Genomic DNA, 19,827 nt, shown 5'->3' with positions numbered 1-19,827 from the left:
TGAGCTTACTGTACCGCCAAATCCTGACAGTCAAAGAGTGTGTTAAGGCAATAGCACGTGAGTGAGGGGAGAGGTTAGGTAGTGGGTTAGTGTGTAGCTTGAGGGTGTGTATTGAATTGTAGTCTAGAACAGTGTAGTGTATGGTAGTGTAGCATAGTGCAGGGTGAGGTGGTCTTGTAGTGTGTGGTAGTGTTCAGTAGCATAGTGCAGTGTGAGGTGGTATTGTAGTGTGTGGTAGTGTGCGGTAGCATAGTGCAGGGTGAGGTGCTCTTGTAGTGTGTGGTAGTGTGCGGTAGCATAGTGCAGTGTGAGGTGGTCTTGTAGTGTGTGGTAGTGTTCAGTAGCATAGTGCAGTGTGAGGTGGTCTTGTAGTGTGTGGTAGTGTTCAGTAGCATAGTGCAGTGTGAGGTGGTCTTGTAGTGTGTGGTAGTGTTCAGTAGCATAGTGCAGTGTGAGGTGGTCTTGTAGTGTGTGGTAGTGTTCAGTAGCATAGTGCAGTGTGAGGTGGTCTTGTAGTATGTGGTAGTGTGCGGTAGCATAGTGCAGTGAGGTGGTCTTGTAGTGTGTGGTAGTGTTCAGTAGCATAGTGCAGTGTGAGGTGGTCTTGTAGTGTGTGGTAGTGTAGCATAGTGCAGTGTGAGGTGGTCTTGTAGTGTGTGGTAGTGTAGCATAGTGCTGTGTGAGGTGGTCTTGTAGTGTGTGGTAGTGTTCAGTAGCATAGTGCAGTGTGAGGTAGTCTTACCCGAGCCGCCCTCCACCAGGTAGCGGTCTCTGGCGTAGAGCACAGAGTCCAGCATGGACTCAAACAGCAGAAAGTAGCCCTGCAGCAGAGGAGGGAGACAACACCAACAATGTCATCATACGTATTCATGTACATGATGAAAGCCGGGTTCAGATCAAATATCCGAGACGGTTTAAAGCAGAAACAGACTGGAATTGGAGTGTTTTGGGTTCGAAAAAACGTATCAAACGTTATCACGTTTAAACGTATCAAAAAATAACATGTTAATTCCGATCAAATAGTATACAGGTGCATCTCAGAAAATCTGAATATTATTTTCCGTAATTGAATTCAAGAAGTGAAACTTTCATGTATTCTAGATCCATTACACAGTGAAATATTTCAAGCCTTTTTTATTTTAATCTTTATGATTGTACAGTATCGTCATTTATACACAATATTTGGTCGGGGATCCTTTTGCACAAATTACTGCATCAACGATTTCACTTCATGTGTAATGAATCTATATATTAAAGTTTCACTTTTTTAATTAAATTACAGAATATAATGAACTTTCCACAATATTCTAATTTTCTGAGATGCACCTGTAATACCAAGTTGAATCAAGCTGAGAGGTTTAACAGGACAGAACATCAAGCTCTTCTTTTTCTAATTGCAATTCCATTTGCCTTATACAACGGCACTGAGGTATGCTGTATGCTTGGTTACCATGGAGACGTGAATTGATGACTGTCGCGGAGTGGAACCCCGTCCCCATGCAGCTTGCTACCCAGAAGGCCCTGCACAGGTTTGACCCCTGCCTGACCCCGTGTTCTGCTCCACCAGACTGCACATTAGCCTGGTATTATTCCATTATTGCTGAAATTGAGTTTTTGTCCACAGCTTGTTGGCTTCTTCCTGAGCGGCGTCTACTGCTGACAAATGGCTTTTTCCACCTCCCCAAACCACCTCCGATAGGCCTGTCTACCCACCCCTGGCTCCTCCCCCTTTAGAACTGCTTCAGCCCTGGCCTGGCCTCGTTCCCACACACACCAATATAAAACAACAAGGCCGCAGCACTGGAGAGCTGGTGGGGCAGAGCCATCGCCACACTACTGACACCAAGCCGCTCTAGATCTGTGCAGAAGCGGAGGAGGAAGGATCTCGGGGAGAGGGACATAGAGAGGGAAATTGTACAGGGCCCATATGTTTCCAGGGAGGGAAATGAAACAGGGCCCATATTTCCAGATGGAAAGTGGAACTGGGCCCTTGTTTCCAGAGGGAAAATGGAACTGGGCCCATGTTTCCAGAGGGGAAAATGGAACTGGACCCATGTTTCCAGAGCGGGAAATGGAACTGGGCCCATATTTCCAGAGGGAAAATGGAATTGGGCCCATGTTTCTAGAGAAGAAAATGGAACTAGGGCATGTTTCCAGAGGGAAAGTGGAACTGGGCCCATATTTCCAGAGGGGTAAATGGAACTGGGCCCATATTTCGAAAGGGGTAAATGGAACTGGGCCCATATTTCCAGAGGGGTAAATGGAACTGGGCCCAGGTTTTTGGCTGAATGTGAGGGAATGATCAGAAGGGGAGGGGCGTGACTGGTGAGAGGGGGGCGGTGAGGTCATTGAAGCTATTGGATATACTGTAAAGGAGGGGGGGGGGTGAGAGGAAGGGAGGAAGGGAGGTGGGGAGCGAGCGAGAGCAAGAGAGTGATGGCTGTGGCCTACTGAATAGTAATTTGCAGAGATAAGAGCTGTATTATTCAAATGAAGACAACCTTTCAACGGGGGGGGGGGGGGGCAAGAAAGCGGTACTAATTTACAACTGTCGTACAACGATCGCCACCATCTCTGTCCTGTGCATGAACTTCCAACGCTGACGCCCGTGCCTCCTCTCCCTCTGCCCCCCGAGACAGCGCCACACTGTCCTTCAGTCGGACGCCGAGCAAGCCAGGGTCCAACATGGCGACCAGAGACCCCCCCCCCCCCGAGCACCCCCTGCGTGCCGTCGGTCTCAGTCCAGTCGGTCCGTGTCCTCTGGTCTGGTCAAAACAGGTCGTATTTAAAACCGCCGCTCGGTGTCCCCGTGCCTCGTAATCCGGAGCCCAATTTCACGGGACACTGGCTCACTTGAAGGAGACGGGGGGAGTGGGGGGAGAGAGATGCCGGAAAGTTACGCCACCTCTCATCTCCCATGATGCTTTGTATGCCCCGCCCCCTCGCTTCCGCACCTGGTTCGCATGTTGCCGCCTAAACACAGAGGAACAGGGACGCACCCCTGCCTTGGGTGGGAGGGGGGTTACAGTGCAGGCGTGGGGATTTGGGGACTTTGGGCCCAGGGCCCAGCAACCAGCTGCCTTTAGGCTGCGTTCACACGGCAGGTTTTGTCGTTGTCGTCTACGGAGCGGCGCGCTCTGAGCCCTTCGGCGAAGCCAGGCGTCTTGCATTTTATGGGCGCTGAAAAGTTGCGAAATATTGTAACTTTTCCACAGAGCGCAGAGGAAGCGCCCTGTGATTGGTTGTGTTCTGTCGCTTGGCGACGAATAGCGTCGGCCAGGGAGAGTGCAGCGCTCCCCGCGTTTTTAGCGGCTTGCGAAATCTGCTGTGTGGATGCGCCCTTCGGCGAGGTGAGCTCTCCTCCCTCCCTCCATCGCTCATGGCCGCTTCTGAAGCTCCCTTCATGTCTTTGGGGGACTGGCTGCTCCGGCCTTCACTCTCAACCGGCCTCCGTGATTGGATGGCTCGTGGAGGTCAAAACACAGAGGGAGGGAGGGGTGTGTGTGTGTGTGTGTGTGTGTGTGTGCGTGTTTGTGTGTGGGAGGGAGGGTGAAGCTGTCTGTGTTTGTGTGTGTGTATGCATGTGTTTATGTGGCGTGTGTGTGTGTGTGTGTGTGTGTGCGCGCGCGCGCGCGAGCTTTAGACAAGGTCAGTTGCTCCGCAGCAGTGTAAGCATTAACAAAACACAGCGGCTCAGCCTAGTCTCAGCCATGTTTTCTAATGCTTTCTCCCACCCAGGCATTGTATGGGACGTGTGAGCTGAAGGGAAAGTTGATTGTTTTGGACGGCGGCGCGTCCCCGGAGCGTATACGGAGCCGGTCTCAGGCTCGGGCCAGTCTGCTTGCAGAACAGCGTAGTCAGAGGGCAGTAACATTAAACAGCCCTAATGACAGCATAATGAGAATGGGGCAATGCAGCTCATATGCATTAACACAATTACCATATAAACATTCATTCCTCGGCGTGTGCGCCCCTCCCCCCACACACGCACACGCACACAAGCATGCATACACACACCAATGGCAATGAACTGTACTTCAGAAAAACAGGTCCAGCCTGGCTTATGTGCGTGGCTGTCTTGTTTCTGTTCTGGACTGGTAGGACGGAAGCTAGTCATGCCATTGAAATAGCTGTGACCTGGACACATCAGTTCCAATGCTTCCAATGCTAATCCAGCACAATAAGAGCGGGATAGCCAGTTAGCTCGTGAGCTCACAACAACTAGCAGCAGCTTCCATAACATTAATGGTAGCAGTCAGTGGCTAAAGCAGTTACACTGATGATTCCTGTAACGTTAGCTATTTTGCTGCAATTGGTTCAACTTCTGTTTCTGGACAAAGGTCCATAAAGAAAAGAAAGAAAGAAAAGGTCCAATAAAAAGGTTGGAGTGAAAGGATGAACGTGTGGAGGTTTGGGGTATAGTCCCATAAAATCATCCCCACCGGGGTCTTGAACCCCCGTCTCCTGGGTGGGAGTCCTATGCTCTCACCACTATACTTGCAGCGGAGATTGGTGGGTTGGTTTTGGCGTCTTTCTTCCAGTCCCTAGAGTGTGTTGGGGTTAGAATAAGGGTTGGGGTTGGGACAGGATCTGACCTATAAGGCAAGGGGTAAAGGTTGGAGTGAAAGGATGAACATGTGGAGGTTTGGGGTATAGTCCCATAAAATCATCCCCACCGGGGCGTTGAACCCCGATCTCCCGCGTGGGACTCCATTGCTTGCACCGCTACTCTACTTGTGCCGTGGAGATCAGCAGGTTGATTTTGGTGTCCTTTATTTTGGTGTGCTGGGACTACTGCCTCTTGTGGTGCCAACAGAGAAATGCAGGTCAACATTCAACAGAGGGAGGGAGTGATAACCAGACAAACGTTATCCTAGGTGCGCTGGCTTACAGCCATGCACAAAAAACATATGTTGACATATTTTACAACTGCCCAGCTTATGCGAAGGATTTTACCATTGCTCAAAGTTGTCAAAGTTTCCCAGGAGCTCACAGTACTGGAACCATTTTGTTAACTACGGTATAACAATATATATAAGTAAAACAATATCCTATACCAGTCAAAATGTTACATTTCCCTAATTAGACATGAAATAAATAAAAAAATCTAATGTGCAGCAGCCAATTAGAATGACGTTCATCTTGATAGTTTAAAACGCAAGCTGTCTATAATGAGTTTTGTGTGTGTGTGTGTTGTTTCTGTCTTCCTTACGAGAGGGTGGTTATACAGCTGTCAATTATGGGCACCAAAAGGCGATTTTTGGTCCAGTAAAAAGCTCTGCATCAGCAGATGAGCCCTCCTCTCTCTGCTTCTGTATTCGTATCACGCCTTGCTCAATTACTGCAGAACATCATCAGCTTCAGTCCCAGGAGGACACAGACAGAATGGAGGAAATGGTGTGTGTGTGTGTGTGTGTCTGAGGGGACAGCTGCACACGCACACACATACACACCCTGCAATCAAATCTACGTTACAGGATGTGACGGGTACGTTATAGGACGGAGTATTGTGTGGGTCCTGGTAAAAGCCTCATTTACATTTAAAGGCACACAGACAGTATTCATACGAGACGCCACTGCGCATCTCTGCTGAAACGGACGCCCGGTCGGCAGGTGATGACGCTTCTCTGACGCACCATTCCTCCGTTCCCTCCGGACCACGCGGGATCTGAGGGGGCCACCTTCTGTTGACCTGGCCGATCTAGGGACCGGAGCCAGGGTGAGGCGGAGCAGTGTCACGCGGCGACCGTCGATGACACCGCCGTACATTACAGAAGCCTGGAGGAGAAGGCGCCGTCCGCTGCATATTTACTAGATACAGAAACACGCCATGGCTGTAAACCATGGAGAGCTTATTACTGGTGAATTACACGCACAGATGGGCGGGAAATCACCTTCCAAACTATGCAGAACTTGGGAAGAAAGTACACCAATAAATCCTCATTACAACATGGACACATCTGAGGGTACCTGTGGTGTGTGTGTGTGTGTGTGTGTGCGTGTGAGAATGCGCATGAGTGTGTGAGGGGGAGTGTTGTGAGTGAGCATGTGTGTATGTGCATTGGGGTGTGTGTGTGTGTGCGTATCGGTGTGCCTACTTGCGTGTTTGTACGTGTTTGCGTGTGCGTGTATGTGTGCGTGCGTGCATCAGTGTGCATGCTTGCGTGTGTGTTTGTGCGTGTGTGTGTGCGTGCTTGTATCGGTGTGCCTACTTGCGTGTGTGTTTGTGCGTGCGTGTGTGTGGGTGTGTGTATGTGTGTTTGCGTGTGTGTGTGCGTGAGTGACAGTCAGACAGGCTGGAGGATGGGATGACTGATGACTGCTGTCTCCTCAGTGAGCAGGTGAGCCTCCTATCATCACTGATAATGAGGCTGGAGAGGATGCATGCATATGCACAGCGCCCCGCCTCCAACCAACTTCCATGGTCAAACTTAGTCCACTTCCGAGGAAAAGTGAAACCCAAGCAGAGAGATCAACTTTAAATGGAGCGTAGCAGTTCAATGCGCTCCTTTCACTTTCCAGTGAGGAGTAAAGTGACCGTTCCCTGACCTAGAGTGTCCCTGTGGAGGGATCCGTCTCAATAAACACATCCTGCTTCATTTAGCTCCAAGTCCATCCATCGTGCTTGCAGCTCGGGGATTTAGCCTCTATCCCACAGTCTTGGCCGCTCGCGAGCAGAAGGGCACGGTACGGACGAGACTTCACCCTGCCCTCCTGCCTCACCTCACACCCGGGGGGGGGGGCTCAAAAGTTTTCCAAGTCTCCGCCCAACCCGCCCCGATTCTGTACTCCTTGTCCTCTTTGCGTCCAACGCTATCTACCAGGGCCCTCGGCGGTGATTGATCTCGGGGTGACGCCCCCCCGCCGCCCCCCACCAGTCAGGAACCTCTTATCTGCGCTGGCCTGTTTGTTTTTCGGCCCGTTAAGAGGTTCCCGGATCAATGTCGTGAGTTATGAAATGACAGAAGCCTCTCTATCGGCCGTCTCTCAAACGCTGCCCCGGCGGACAGCCTCTCCTCCTCCGCTGCAAAATCAACCCCCCCCCCCCCCCGCCCTCCTGCTCCCACCGCCTCAAACCCCCCCTGTCTACACCCATCCATCAACCCCCAGCGAGAAGCATGCCCCGACCCCTCGCGGCACTGGCGTCTGGTCTGATGGTCCGGCCGGACTTTTTCCAAACCTGTTGCTTCTCGGTGACGACGGATCAAGGCTTTGCGGTCGGGAAAATCTTTTGAATCTTCGCCAGGGTTTGGCGAAGCGTGATGACTTCTGGGAGATTCTGCCACCGCTCGCCGTTCGGCGTGGCGCCGAGTTAACGGTGGATGGAACGGTGATGCGTCAGGAAGCGCTGACTTAATTGGCGCAAAGATCAAGCCTCACAACGGCACGGTCGAACAATCATCGCCCCTGAATTCTAGGTAGCTCGCTCAAATTCAAGATGTCCTCTAGGAACACCTTGCGATAGCATAGCACCGTCTCTATGCATCTCAAAGCAGGATTCCGTTCAGTCTTTTAAAATGCAATCAAAGCCACACAACTTTTCTCAATCCTTGCTGGGCTCTGAACCCATTCAAAGCAATGTCCATTTGTCATGAACTGCCTTCCACACGATACACTCTAAAGCCCACGGAACGACATTTTCAATCACATCGCATGTGGAGAAAAATGAGTCGTCGCCAGGGAGACGTTTTTTAGCCGCCATAATGGAAAGTGTGTTGTTTTGCCACCATTTGTAATATCTCAAATTGATTAACAACTGCATCAAAGTACAGGAGTCCAAGCCTTCCAGCTGATGCATGTAACAGACTTGACTATTACATTTCCCATCCATTCCCTCAAAGCAGAGAAAAAGCTAAAGTATACAGTAACGTCCCCGATGGGGACAAAGGTGTCTATTTTTATTCGTTTTACCCTAGTACACCCCTTTGGCTGGCTGGAAGGGGTATGACCCAGATTACCAGTCCCCTGTTGGAGGCATTAGGAGACTCAGGGTTGGCATTGCCCTCCTGTGTGTCCGTGGTGTGTGTGTGTGTGTGTGTGTGTGTGTGTGTGCGCGTGTGTGTGTGTGAGTGAGTGAGTATGTGTGTGTGTGTGTGTGTGTGTGTGTGTGTGTGTGTGGCCCAGTGATGTATTACAGCATTCACTGCCTGGCACAATGATATGGGAATTAACCTGGTAACCTCTGTCGGGACACAGGAAACCCTGTATAAAATACAGTATTATATTCTGTATACTGTAACTAAACTCCTTTAATACTTAAACTCTGATTCAAGATTTCCTGAGGTACAGACTGGGGTCATTCCACTCTGCCAATAAGATCTAACGTAGACTAAATTAGCCAATAAGATCTAACGTAGACTAAATTAGTCAATAAGATCTAACGTAGACTAAAATTAACCAATAAGTTCTAATGTAGACTACATCAGCCAATGAGATTTAACGTAGACAAAATCAATTAACGGCAGGGCGAAAATTGAACTTCCTGACAACTGTCAGTTTTTCACTTTACACAGGCAGATCAGAGGGCAACCTTCGGGGCCCTCGGCTCTCTGAGAAATGTCCGTTGCTGGCTTGAGTGATGAGAAGTGACGGGTGGATTCTCAGATTTATTAGCGCTCGGCGAGCCGGCGTCATTAGAGATTACGCCCCCTATCCGTCACCGCTTCGCCGACACATCACCCGGCCAATTTCAATTTCACCCCGGGCGGCGCTGGTCGGCGACCCCGGCTCACGACCCGGGGGTTTGTGGGGGATGGCTGGGGCGGGACGGGGGACGGACAGATACGGCCTGCTCATGAATTAGGGATGACTGCAGCGTTGCGTTCAACTTTGCCTGCCCCCCCCCCCCCCCCACCTCCTCCTCGTCCGTATCGCCATGTTGAATCTCCCTGACGAATGGGCATCAGGGCTTGGAGAGACTGCTTTCCCCCGGTAAGAGATGCAGGGGGATGAGGCAGGGGAGGAGCCCTGGACGAGGCATGTTTAAAACATGACCCGGGCAGCGAGCCACTGACGGACTCGGAGTCTCTGAGCCGAGGAAGGCGCCGTTGGCTGGGGTCAGTTCCTCGGCTGTTAAGATTATATGTCAGAGCCATTTGTAGGTGTCATATTGTGATATGACATCAGAGCTGTATCTGTAGCGGTTATAATGGAGCCCGTCTCGCAGCTCGGGGGCGTATGAGGTGGACGGACTAAAAAGGGCTTGTAATTATACATACATTACTGACTACGTGTAGAGGAAGGAGAGAGGGGGAGAGAAAGCCAGACGGAGAGAACGAGAGGAACAGGAGGGGGAGAGAGACAGAGAGAGAGAGAAAGAGAGAGGGAGGGAAGGAGAGACAGAAAAAGAGACGGAGAGAGAGGGAGGGAGGGGGAGAGAGAGAGAGAGAGAAAGAGAAAAAGAGAGACTCACCATCCACTCGGAGATGATGATGTCCACCTTCTCCACGGGCAGGGCCACCTCCTCTATCCTGCCTTTGACCAGAGTGACTCTGTCCTCCAGCTGGTTGGACCTGGGGGACCAGAGACGACAACAACTGCTACTTCAAACCTTCATGCCATGGGTGGAAAGCCGGGAAGGAAACCCTGCTTGATGTTTATGAGACCAAACAGTGACTTTGGTCCAGAATGGCTATTCCAAGAACTGTGCCGTCACTGTGTTAATCAGCACTGACCTGTGTGTGCGTGAGAGAGAGAGAGCGAGCGAGAGAGAGACTGTGTGCCTGCTTGCAGTTGTATTGTACAGGACTGCCTCCGACACCCTCGTTTAAACGAGCCTTCCTTTCTGACCAGCATCCCTGGGTATCAATCTCTGTGAATATTCCATTATCATGACAGCTAATGTTACTGGGGACAGAACAATTACTCACGGCCCAAGAGTGCATTTCTGTGGCGCTGATCCTTATCTCCCTTGCCTCTCCTCTCTGCACTATCACATCCTCCCAGAATCCCTCTCCACCAGCTCGCTCCACCCCCCCCCCCTCCAACGCCTTTCTCTCCCTCCCCCTCTGCCTCTCTTCACAAGAGGGAAACACTGTAATCTCATTATTGGGGTAATTTAGAGGACAATGTCAGGACTCTGGAGGGAGATAGAGAGAAAGAGAGAGAGAGAGAGAGAGAGAGAGGGCCATGTTCCCATTTACACGCGGAGACTGCATGAGGCCCTTGTCTCTTGCTCGGGAACTCAAAGAGTTTGTCAGTTTGCCTAATGCTCGTTTCCTCTGTGGATTTAATACATGCGCCTCATCACTGTGTCATCACTGTAGTCTAAATCAATGTGGGACGCCAGGTGCCAGCGTTCTCTTCTGCTGGCCCTCAAACTAACGAGCTCGGCTTTTGGTAAAACGCGACCGTTCTCTGATTATCACACTCAAAACATCATAAAGGATCATCCCTATACGTCAAATTAATGGAAGTCGTTATGAACTGGTTTAAATCCCAGAGAAACCCCCATCTATTTCAAAACGGCAGAGGCCGTAAAAATCAGTCACGTCCTGTTTTTCCATTTACACTTGGGACAGGGAGGAGAGGAGACAGGAGATGGATGCTTCTGCCTAACCAGCGACAGCCATTTTAATTACCGTCCTTATATTAGCATCTAGGGGGAAGTGAGGGAAGCTCGTACAGTAGGCACACGAGTGCGCGGGCCCTCACACACACACACACACACACACGCACACGCAGTGGGGCCTGAAGATTGCGTGTTCGATTCAGGGGGCAAGGGGGGGTAGGGATGCGAGGGCGGGTACGGGGGTCCGCCACGTCAACATCGCCGTTCCAACGGGACGCCAGAGGCCCGGGACGCCGCCCGCCCGCCGCCACCAGCACGCGCTCCCCCGACGGCGAGTCAGTGGGCTGTAAAATTAAAACGTCCCTTCTTTCCGCGGTGCTGTCGTTTTGCTTATGTGACACTCGCTTACGTAATGATGATAATCACGCTAATAATGGCCCGTAACTCCAAGGTGCGTCGGCGTGACGACGGGAAGAGGCGTAGGTAGATGAGCGGAGAGCGAGGGCTGGGGGGGGGGGTATACGGTGGGGGGGTGGCGGGCCGGGGTTCCAGGAACCGTCCAGTTCAGCGGGAGCGCCGGAGCAGGACTGGCATAAAAACGGCTGCCGCTGTTATAAAGCGCACAGCTGGCGAGATTGGACTCGGGATTGGACTCTGATGATGTGGCGGCGAGGCGGCGTGTGCGTGCGTGTGTGTGGGTGGGTGGAGGGGGGGGTTAGGGGGGCTATGGTAGGAGTTGTGGGAGGGGGGGAGGGGGACTTGAGACAGACGGGGTGTAAATTATGTGCGTTACGGCCGGGCCAAACTGACAACAGTTTTATTGAGCCCAACCAGCTGAAGCAAATAGAAAGGTGGCTGGAGGTCACAGAGACCTCTACTGACAGAGTGCACTCCACTGAGGGTAGGGTGCTAGCTAGTCCACACTCCACTGAGGGTAGGGTGCTAGCTAGTCCACACTCCACTGAGGGTAGGGTGCTAGCTAGTCCACACTCCACTGAGGGTAGGGTGCTAGCTAGTCCACACTCCACTGAGGGTAGGGTGCTAGTCCACACTCCACTGAGGGTAGGGTGCTAGCTAGTCCACACTCCACTGAGGGTAGGGTGCTAGTCCACACTCCACTGAGGGTAGAGTGCTAGTCCACACTCCACTGAGGGTAGGGTGCTAGTCCACACTCCACTGAGGGTAGGGTGCTAGCTAGTCCACACTCCAATGAGGGTACTACTGTAGTCCACACTCCACTGTAGGAAGTTTGCTAGCTACCTGACATGGTCAACTCACATAGACACTGTGGTGAGGAACACTCGTCAGAGACTGTACCCCCTCAGACAACTGAGGAAATTCAGAGCGTTCCACCAGATCCGACAGAGCTCCTACTCAACCACGAGAGAGCATCCTGACTGGGAATATCCCCCCCTGGTACGGGAACAGCAGCTCTCAGGAACGCAAGGCCCTACAGAGTGGTACAGTCAGATGAACGTACCTTGGGGCCACTCCCCAACCTCGAAGACATCTACTCCAGAAGATGCAGGGAAGAAATACCACACTCACTCTAACCCCCCCCCCCGGCGTGCTATTTATTTATTTATTCTAAATCCATTTAGCATGTATATAATCCATCCAGACCCTTATCTATCCCCTATACTTCTATACTTATAGAAAGGGTACCCATTGTGTAATTTGTAAATTCTTAATTTTAACTTGTAAATGTGTAATTTGTAATTGTAGCATTATCTTGGAGCCGGCAGCAACATTTCACTGTGACTGTACACCGTACATTATGTGACAAATAAAATAATCTTGAGTCTTGAATGGAGATGGAGCTAGTAATGTAACGTTATGAATATTTCACATCACAGTAATCACTATTATCGCGGTATTGTTAAAATGTGCAGAAAATGTTCAAAAACTACTGATACAGACATTGAAATAATTTCACCAAGTTTTACATTGAAAACATAAAATTAGCAGCACTATGCATTTTTCATTAGCATTTACATTAAAATAATGTGTCTTTTCTGTTACGAACTTTGGTTGATACTGGACTGGAGTTTTTTTAAAGCATGGTAATCAAACACGGTTTTAATGATCATTTAGTCACGATACATTTAATAGTTTTATCACGGTTTATCATTATACAGGTTATCGTTCCATCCCTAGATGGAGCCCTATTATTCAGCAGTGTATTAAGCCGCCTTTACACCATTGCGGAAAAATGACTGCGGTGCGGTTCTGAAAAGACCGGAAGTCATTCATTTCCTATGAGAGTCCGCAGACCGCATGCGACCGGGCTCCGAGGGATGCGGGGCGGACAGAATCCCGCTCAGGTGGACGCGTCCCTATGCCTTCAAAACATTTAACTCATCCGGCAAATCCCAGTACGGCAGTACGACCGCAAAATAGCGTTGCTATGGTTTTGGTAAACAATGGTGTGTGTAAACAATCATAGATCGCTTTCTTTTCACTTTACTTGAATAATTTAATGTTATAAACTATATCGTTTTCCAAACAGAATTAACAAGCCCATGTGATCTAGTGAAGCACGTTGTCAATATAACGAATATACCAGACAATCTAGCCAGCATAGAGCCGGCTTCGGCTATGGCTAGTTAGCTAAAGTTAGCTATAAGCTTCGTAGATTTGTCAAACTTAATAAATACGACACACACACAACCCAAAGCTGTCAAAATAGTTAAATATTGGTGTAACTAAGATAGCTGGGTAATAAAATATTTTTTCCACAGACACATTTTGCTACAGTCTGTAACCTTTTGATATAGTTTGGCAAATTTGTACCGCTTCAATGTCCGCCATGATTGTTGACAGATTTACTGACTGCTCGGTGACGTCGACACCCGACGTATCGTCCGGCAGTTTCAGTTCCACGCATCCGAAAGTTTTTGGGCTGGTGTACGGTGGTACGGGGTGTCCACCAGGATGCGAATTGCGGAAACCGGAGTCATTTTTCCGCAATGGTGTAAAGGCGGCTTTAGTGTGAAGCCTTACGGCCACATTCTGGAACAACAGCCCCTAAACATCTGGTCACTGGAACTAGCAATGTCATTGATTCCCATCTGACCTGTTGATGTGAGGATAACAGTTATACAAGGGAGAGGTATGGACACACACACACACACTACTCATAAAGCCTTATCTGATGTCTCACTCACACACGCACACACACGCCAACCTTCAATCCTCCACCGGGGTGTATATTACAGGTGTCCCCCATCTCTGGGGCAACCATGACGACATGTCTCACCTGACAATGTCCATGGCCTGGTAAATGATCTCTGATTGGTCCACTCCGATGACCATCTTGGCGCCGGCTCTGGCGGCAAACATGGAGAGGATGCCAGTCCCGCAGCCCACATCTAGCACCACCTAGAGGAAGGGAGGGGGAAAGGCAGTCATTCATGAGTCCCACCTACAGTACACTATTAGACTTACTACAAAATCCATGGCTGAGGTGGGATGAGATCCACATTTAGGAGCACAGATTCCTAACTTCACCATTATCATCACTTTACCCCAATAACCTCCCAAAAACTCCTCCATCTTAATCCGAGTACCCAGAAGCTCTCGCTGTGACGAGAACTTCTGGGAAAAAACGATGATATTCACGGACACCAATGGGTAGACTCTTGGATTCTGTGGGCGGAGGGATGATTGGCCGTGCGAGGAGGCTGATTTGGCCTCTGATTGGTCACGGACCGCAGCTTTCCACTTTTAAAGTATTGCTAACGAGTCGAGCTGTTGGTAGCATATCTGGCACATGAAGTGTGATTTAGTCTACTTTCCACTACATTCACTCACTTTATCACGCTGACGGGGGTCAAAGCAAGGTCACGCGCGGGCCTCATCCAGCGCCGCCGCTGACCCGATGGCGGGGATAACACGCTGCCCGCTCCGTGCCCAGCCACCCTCTCTCCTCCTCCTAACCCCCCCCCCCACCTCCTCCTCTCCACTGACTCCTCCCTCCCTCCCCTCCCAATGCCGGGAGGAATGAGAACGATAATGCGCTCTTTCCCCAGCTCAGCCCAAATCCTACGACAAGGATATCATACCTCCCCATCACCTCTATATCCCAGCCCCTCCCCCGCTGTCCTCCTAGTGGTCCTAACCAGCAGTCGCCCATAATGGATGGCCTTGGTGTGGGCCACTGGCTGCCTGATCCCACTGACAGTGGGGGGGGGGGCTAGAGTGCCCCCCGTTATCAGCTCTCTACAGTCGGCACTGCGCAGACACTATGGCATGTAATAAAGTCACTGTTTTAAATTCAGTCCCCCCCCCCCTCCAAGCACTAACTACCACCTATCTACCACCCCCCCCCCCCTCTCTAGAACATGTCTCCTGGCTCACACACACACACACACACACACACGTTTCCCTGGCATACGGACGACCGCGCTGCTCACCTTGTCTTTGAACACTTCCGGGTTCAGGTGCATGAAGTCCCGGTAGCTCTCTGTCCGCACCTTGTCCTGAGAGAGAGAGAGAGAGAAAGAGGGGGGAGAGAGAGAAGTGCAAGGATCATCAGTCACTGAGCCGAGAAAATCCAACAAGGGCACGTACTAGAGCAAATCTTCCACATGAAGTAACAGAGACTCTCTCTCTCGAATAATCCAATCAGATGGTGGTGCGATCGTTCCCTTATTTGTGCGGAGCTAACCTAAGCATACGGCTCGTGTGCTTGCATGAGTTGTCACCATCTGGTGTGAGCCGTCTTGGAATTCCATTCCGGGGAAATTGGATGAAATCAAACATGGAAATATAATTGGAATTGACCCTGGTCGTTTGGTGTAACGACTGGTTAATTAGGCTGTCAAAGGAATGCTCAAGCCCAGCTACAGCCCAAAGTGGGTTCAATTGAAATTGTAATCAAATGGGTTTTGGGGGGGGGGGGGGTGCACAAATAACTGAATATCTGTTACATTTGGCTGACATGCATGAAGGGTGGTGTACAAGCAAATACAGCAATGCGGGTGATTTCAATCCAACGCCTAATAAAAATAGTGACTAGTAAATAGTCTAGTCACTATTTTTATTAGGCGTTGCATTGAAATCACCCGCACTGCTGTATTGAGTACTTAGGTTCATTTGCAATAGCTTAAGTAGAGTTATTCTGTTTTAATAGACAAACAGATTCATCTTTGGTGGGTACTGGACACGAAAGGGGGATTAAAATGAACGTCCCTTTCTCCCGTATAACCTCACAGACAGACAGAGACAGACAGACAGAGACAGACAGAGAGATAGACAGAGAGACAGAGAGAGAGACAAAGACAGAGACAGACAGAGAGACAGACAGACAGAGCATCAGAGATGTTCCGCTTTCTGGCACCATTAAAAAGTTGGCAACCTTCTACTGCAGCCTTTGCACGCGTCTCTATACCCTCCTAAAGGCAGTGACGGAGTTTATGGTATGACGCATACACGTATGACGCAGGCGCTGACTGGGCTCAGCCAGCATCGGACGAGCCAAAAGGATCTTGTCTAGGCAATGCAGTAAGCAGAACAGGACAGGACAAGAGAGCTGAGGCCCCACCCACCCCACCCACAAACCCTCTAGCTCAAACCTGGGCACTCTGGCTTAATCAGCGTGTTCAACTATTTCAATCTCCGAGTCAGCGCCACTGTTTCGCATGAAAGCTCGCTGCTGCTTATTGCCGATTTGTCACTTTGAGAAAACGTCTTAACTCAATATCAGTGTATATGCCCATCAATGTATATATGCATTGGGGTGATCATATGAATTTAATGCTACATAAAGCCTTTCAGCCAAAGACACACTACTGCCTCTGCAGCAGCTCTTCACCCTCCATCTCTGTGTCTGTGTGTGTGTGTGCGCGTGTGTGTGTGTGCCATGCGTGCGCGGGGTTAACCTTCAGCATCTCCTCGTGGATGCTGTAGTGGCCGTAGGAGCTGAAGTAGGCCTCGTCCTCGTCCTCGCGCAGCTCTGCCACAGACCCCAAGGTGCCCGCTCCCCTGCCCGTGTCTGCGTTCAACACCAGCCCCTGGGCCAGCAACCTACCCAACACACACACACACACACACACATACACACACAGTGTTACAGAGGGCCACGGCGTGTCCCCCGAGGTGGGTGAGCGGCCCGAGAGCAGGACGCGCCCGGATCGGAGACCGCCGGCCGTGTTAGGCGGCGTCTGTCGGGAGCGCGGCGACGGCCTAGGCGTCCTCGTAGGCCCCAGCCTTCACGGCGGCACCCGCCGCACGCGCAACCTTCACGCAGGACGTGGAGGTAAATGGAGGGAGGGAAGCATCCGTCTTTCTCTCACACGTTGTTGCACCCCCCTCCCCCTTTCTCTCTCCCACTCTCTTTCGCTGGCTTTTTCCCTAACTGCCCCCCCACCCACCCCCCTGCCGTGCCCCCCTCCTCTTTTCTGCTGCAGTGGAATTTTCCCTTCCTTCTGTCCCCTTGCTCCTAACTTTTCCCACTCAGGGACAGACACCTCTGAGATACTGGGGTAAATGACTCCCCCTGCTGGTAGCAAGAGGGAGGTGCATGTCTGAAACTGACTATGCAGCAGGATCAAATAAAAGGCTACATATGGGCTCAGCTTCAAGTAACGATTTCAATTCGTATCAAGCATGCTGCTTAAACCCTCTTAGGAGTAGTGCAGATGACAGTTGTTATAATGAATGTGGTGGATAGTAATCAAAGTAGTTTCCCTGCTATTTGTAGAAGCAGTAGTAGTACAGCCAACTGACTTGAGTTTGTGCAGGTCGTCCATGGCTCTGGCCAGGGCCTCCTCGGCAGCCTGGGCCCGCTGTAGCAGAGCAGCAGGGGACTGGCCCCCAGACGAGGGCCCCGCCAGCGGCCCCGGCCCCATCGCAAAGCCCTCACACAGCTCCTCCAGGTCTGACAGGAGGGAGGTAGGGGGGGAAGGGGAGAGAGAGAGAGAGGGAGAGAGGGAGAGAGAGAGAGCGAGGGAGAGAGAAAGAGAGAGAGGGAGAGAGAGGGGTCACTCCTGAGTCAGACGGGCCGACGCTAGCTAGTGACAATCAAATAAGCTACTCACTCTCCTGGCTGTCAGTGCCTGCGAGATCAATGTGATGGCTGTGTAATATGCATAATATGTCTTCAGGCAGGGATAGGGGGAGAATACCTCCCTTTAAAAAAAAAATAATAATAATAATAATAATAATAACAGGACCCGAGGGGGGGGGGGGGGGGGGGGGGGGCTTTATTCAGCCACACATTGCACACATAGTGAGAGACGACATGGCACAACACACACACAATTTTCAGGTGTCGCCAACATCCGACATTTCTGCAATTTCAATGTATGACTTCCCATTTCTGGAGTCTGGATGCATTAAGGTAACTATTCTGTGTTTGGCAGAGAGACAATCACACCTATCTGTAGTAAGGGGTCATCCTGCAGAGCTGGCCTCATGAAGTCATCACTATCCCATGGCAGAGGCCTTTCTGGAAGCCTTCTCAGGCTCTCCCCTTCACATTTCTGAAAGAACAAACACAGACACAGTCACAAACACAAGTCACCTTGAAAAGTAGTTCTACGTGTAATTAAGCAGCTCACCTCTGTCATGCTGTCAAAACCGAATGCACAATCTGTGGTTTGTGATGGGATTTTAGAGCAGTAGCTTCCACTTAGTAATCTTTCTTAAATCTTTTGCTGATGGAATGGGCTAACGATACTTACTGTGGTGCGAATGAAGTTGATCATCTTTATGTAGCCATAGTCATCTAGTTCTGAAGAGAGGAAAGGTTGGAGAGTTAACCCTATCAGATAACTCGCACAACAGCTTGAGTAACGGTACGGCTAGCTAGACACATTGCATTTATATACATGTACATGACAGTAATTTAGCAGACGTGTTATCCAAAGCGACTTAGAATAATTGAACATACATTAGTGCTAACGTAAATGTTTACGTAGCAAACAGCTGGATAAATCATCACTTACTGTGTTTTTTCACCAGTTCAACGACGTCAACTTCGTGTTCAGCTACGCAATGCTGTAGTGTATCTGATACAGAACTTAGTGACCTACGAAAATATTTACACTTATGTTATTAGAATCGCCATTTAACTGCAGAAATCAATACGTTAGGGTGGCTCGTTAATTGGCTAGCAAGGGTTTAGGGTTAGCTTAACGTTACCTGTCACAGAACAGGCAGGGAACTTGCACGCTGTTTTCAGGTCCCTCTTCCATCCACTGCCACTGTTCGTCGTCGTCGTCACTGTCCGAAAGGTCTGGCACTTCATCGCCTGCTCCATACTTCTCTGTAAAAGGATTTCGACAAGGGTTGTGATGCTGCCGACTGGCTAACGTTCGCTGGCTACTGACCCACTTCAGAATCGGATAGCTAGCCACTAGCGTTAGCTATTGTAAGAGTTTAAGGTTAATTAACAGGCACACGAGGTTCAACAGATGATCAGTTTTCTCCATAGTAAGCTGTATCCTACAATGTAATCGCATTGCTATCAACGTTACACACCCACGTGTACCTGTGTATTCTGCCATGATCCGTCTCCTTGGTTTCGACCACGCTGCTTCCGGGTTAGCCTACTTTGGTTCAAAACTGTACTTCCATACATTCGCCACGTGAGGTCACCCACTCTACCCATGCACACTACCATATTCTATTAATACATCATGATACTACCGAACAATTTTATTCAACAAAATCAGACGATGAAAGGATTCAACTATTTATTAATAGGCAGTCCATTGCAAGGCAAGGAGATGGGATGGAGTGTGGTTTCATAGGAAGAACAAAAAGTGAGCTGTGGAATGCGTTCTCACATCTACATTTTACTGACTAGGTTTCATCACTCTGGACAGACGAGATGAGATTGCACTGCCACCCATCCACCTGTAAATAACAAAAGATCATAATCAGAAATAGAATGAAGTAGGACTACTTAGTAGCAAAAGTGGGATAATTCAACACAGCCTACCTCTAATCAGCATCGCCAGTAGTCTGGGCTAAAAGAGTTTCTGTTTTTGAGACATTCTTCGATGCACTGGACAGATCTGGTTCCAGGGGAGAGATGACCTGGACTAAAAGAGTACTTATTTTTGAGACATTCTTTGACACACTGGACTGGTCTGGTTCCAGGGGATTCATGGTCATCACAACATACAAATCATCTCCCTCAGCATCCTCTTCTGGCTTTAGTTCAGGAAGACTTGCTGGCGTCAGGTCTGACTGGCCCAGGAGAGGAGTACTTTGCTCTTTACTTCCAGTGGGGCCCTCATCTCTGTCCACTGGTGCCCTGGTTACAGGCACAACCTCCGGGGTAACTTCTGTCTGGGGAAAGGCAGGGG

At 50.1% G+C, this 19,827-nt stretch overlaps 1 protein-coding gene across 1 annotated transcript in view; it reads right to left on the bottom strand.

The window, feature by feature from the left end:
• The window catches only part of prmt3 (protein arginine methyltransferase 3), a 39,690-nt gene extending 20,649 nt beyond the window's left edge, over positions 1 to 19,041 (bottom strand). The window contains exons 1-11 of the mRNA XM_084437268.1: positions 19,005 to 19,041; positions 18,656 to 18,779; positions 18,460 to 18,542; positions 18,196 to 18,245; positions 17,889 to 17,994; positions 17,240 to 17,390; positions 16,393 to 16,537; positions 14,926 to 14,991; positions 13,770 to 13,891; positions 9,413 to 9,512; positions 743 to 821 (exon numbers count right to left, since the gene is read on the bottom strand). Of these exons, the coding sequence (XP_084293394.1) occupies positions 743 to 821; positions 9,413 to 9,512; positions 13,770 to 13,891; positions 14,926 to 14,991; positions 16,393 to 16,537; positions 17,240 to 17,390; positions 17,889 to 17,994; positions 18,196 to 18,245; positions 18,460 to 18,542; positions 18,656 to 18,779; positions 19,005 to 19,020 (1,042 nt within the window). The 5' untranslated portion in view covers positions 19,021 to 19,041. The remainder of the gene's footprint in view (positions 1 to 742; positions 822 to 9,412; positions 9,513 to 13,769; positions 13,892 to 14,925; positions 14,992 to 16,392; positions 16,538 to 17,239; positions 17,391 to 17,888; positions 17,995 to 18,195; positions 18,246 to 18,459; positions 18,543 to 18,655; positions 18,780 to 19,004) is intronic.
• Positions 19,042 to 19,827: the final 786 nt, after the last annotated feature.

This window comes from Borostomias antarcticus (assembly GCF_949987555.1).
Source record: "Borostomias antarcticus genome assembly, chromosome: 4".
NCBI classification, from domain to species: domain Eukaryota; kingdom Metazoa; phylum Chordata; class Actinopteri; order Stomiiformes; family Stomiidae; genus Borostomias; species Borostomias antarcticus.
The sequence above is the reverse complement of the archived record's forward strand: the minus strand, read 5'-3'. Positions and strand labels throughout refer to the sequence as shown.